We start from the raw sequence: 2,233 nt of genomic DNA, 5'->3' as shown, positions 1-2,233 counted from the left end.
CCCAGCAGCCAAATCGTAGTTTCAGTTCCAGGGAACTCATCGCCCTCTTCTGGCTTCCTTGGGCACTGCACACCTTGCTACCCATACATACATAATCACACATACACATAAAATAAAAATAAATCTTAAAAAGAAAAAGAAGGTCCTAAAAACCATGACATTTAGGAGGAATGGGATGAGGAACTGTCGGAAGGCAAGACCGGAATGGGAATAGCAACTGGGCTGTATAAAAAAGATTAAAGAATAATAATAAAAAAATTTTTAAAAATCAAATGGCAAGAGATTTTGAGAAAAATGTACTGATACATTGTAGAGATAACAACGTATCTATTATTAAATTTTAACATTATTTTAGACCTATAATACCCTCACACACGAACCCTGTGGTTTCAGTTACCATCAGTGATAGCCAAAAAAAAAAAAAAAAAAAAAAAAAAAAAAAAAAAATCAAATGACAAATTCCATAAAGAATCCATGCTTCCAACTGCATACCTACCAAACTGAGAAGCATTGTGAAGTCTTTTGCCATCCTGTCCCATCCTGTCCCATCCTGTCCTGTCCTGTCGTAGACAGGATTCACTCATTATCAATGCATTCATGCTGTACTGGCTCCTGGTGCATCAGTTACTCGTAGCCATTTCAGTTAGTAGATCAGCTGAGGGCTTTAATCAGAGTGCTTGTGTTCAAGTGGCTCTTCTCTGTTAGCTTAGCAATGGTTACCATGCCTACATCTTCCCTCTCATTTTATTTTATCACCTCGGCAGTGTGTCACACCACACCATCACAAGGGGGGAAGGAATATAGTACAATAAGATATAGAGGAGCAGCCGGGCACAGTGGCACCACCTGCCATCTCAGCCCTCCGAAGGCTGGGGCAGGAGGATTGCCAGCTCCAGGCCAGTCCAGGCTGCATAGAAAGTTCTAGGCCAGCCTGCGCTGCAGAGTGAGCCTCTGTCTCGATAAGCTAGAGACTTCCGGGTTCCTCCCTCTGGCAAGATGGCGTCGTATACAGAGGAGCTGCAGAAGCCGAAGCTCCGGGAGCTGTTGGAAACCAGCACAGAACTTCTGGAGGAGGTGGAAGCTGCGACCCAGCCCACAGGCTCCAAGCCAATCCAGGAGAAGGTGAGGAAGGCCTTGAGCCTCCTGGAGAATGCCTCGGACATGTTATCGCAGCTCGATTTGTTCAGCAGGAATGAAGACTGGGAAGAGATTGCTTCCGCTGACCTCAAGTACCTGATGCTGCCGGCCTTGAAGGGCGCGCTGACGCTGAAGCTGGTGGGTCCCAGCAAACGCCTGGACCTCCTGCGGGATGCTCGAGAGCACTTCATGAACTTCCTAATTCAGAGCCACAACTACCATGTGGCCGAGTTTCAGCTGCCCTGGACCCAGAGCAGCTCACCGGAAGGTGACCCTGCTGCTGCCACTTCTGACTCCCTGGAGCACAACCTCGTTGCCATGGCATCCCAGAGGCAGTCCAAAATCCAGAGGTACAAGCAAAAGAAGGCTGTGGAGCAGAGGCTGTCTTCTCTGAAATCGGCAGTGGTGAGTGGCCAGGCAGATGATGAGCGTGTCAGGGAATATTACCTCCTTCAACTTCGCAGGTGGATTAGCATCAGCTTGGATGAGATCGAGAGCATCGACCAGGAGATAGAGATCCTGAGGGAAAGAGACTCCTTAGGTGAGGCGTCAGCATCTCCCATGTCTACTGAGGAGAGGCCTCCACTAAAACCCTTCGTCCTCACTCGAAGTGTTGCCCAAGCACAAGTCTTTGGATCTGGGTACCCAAGTCTGGCAACTATGACCGTAAATGACTGGTACGAGCAGCGCCAGAAAGGTGAGGTCTCACAATCTGTTCAGGAAGCAGAAAAGGAGACTCCACCACCTGGGACTCTTGCTTTATCTGAGCAGGAAGAGCCGGACCTGGAACAAAAGGAAGATGATGATGAGAATGCCCTCCACAGGATGCAGGAGTGGGATGACTGGAAGGACACCCATCCTAGGGGCTATGGTAACCGGCAGAACATGGGCTAATGCCCCCTCAGTGTCAAAGGACGAAGGAACACTCACCTTCCCAGACAAGGAAAACCCTGTTCTCTTCCCTTCCTTGGTCCCCTGCTTCAGGCGTGTGCAACAAAGGCAGATACTGAATCTTGCTTTGTATTCAATAAAATGCCACTATCAAGTTTTATTTGCACCCTAGTCAATGTTCGGTGCTCTCGTTGAGGCCTTGCAC

At 48.6% G+C, this 2,233-nt stretch overlaps 1 protein-coding gene across 2 annotated transcripts; it reads left to right on the top strand.

The window, feature by feature from the left end:
• Positions 1-996: 996 nt before the first annotated feature.
• Positions 997-2,031, top strand: LOC127677732 (immunoglobulin-binding protein 1b). Of its 2 annotated transcripts, XM_052172747.1 has the most exons (3): positions 997-1,487; positions 1,684-1,685; positions 1,766-2,031. In XM_052172747.1, exons 1-3 carry the CDS (start codon positions 997-999, stop codon positions 2,029-2,031), a joined length of 759 nt encoding a protein of 252 aa, XP_052028707.1. The 2 variants fall into 2 exon arrangements, with proteins under 2 accessions (XP_052028707.1, XP_052028706.1); XM_052172746.1 differs by having other exon boundaries at positions 997-2,031.
• The last annotated feature ends 202 nt before the right edge of the window (positions 2,032-2,233 follow it).

The sequence above is a fragment of the Apodemus sylvaticus genome, chromosome 2, assembly GCF_947179515.1.
Source record: "Apodemus sylvaticus chromosome 2, mApoSyl1.1, whole genome shotgun sequence".
NCBI lineage: Eukaryota > Metazoa > Chordata > Mammalia > Rodentia > Muridae > Apodemus > Apodemus sylvaticus.
This window is presented reverse-complemented; position numbering and strand designations above follow the sequence as displayed.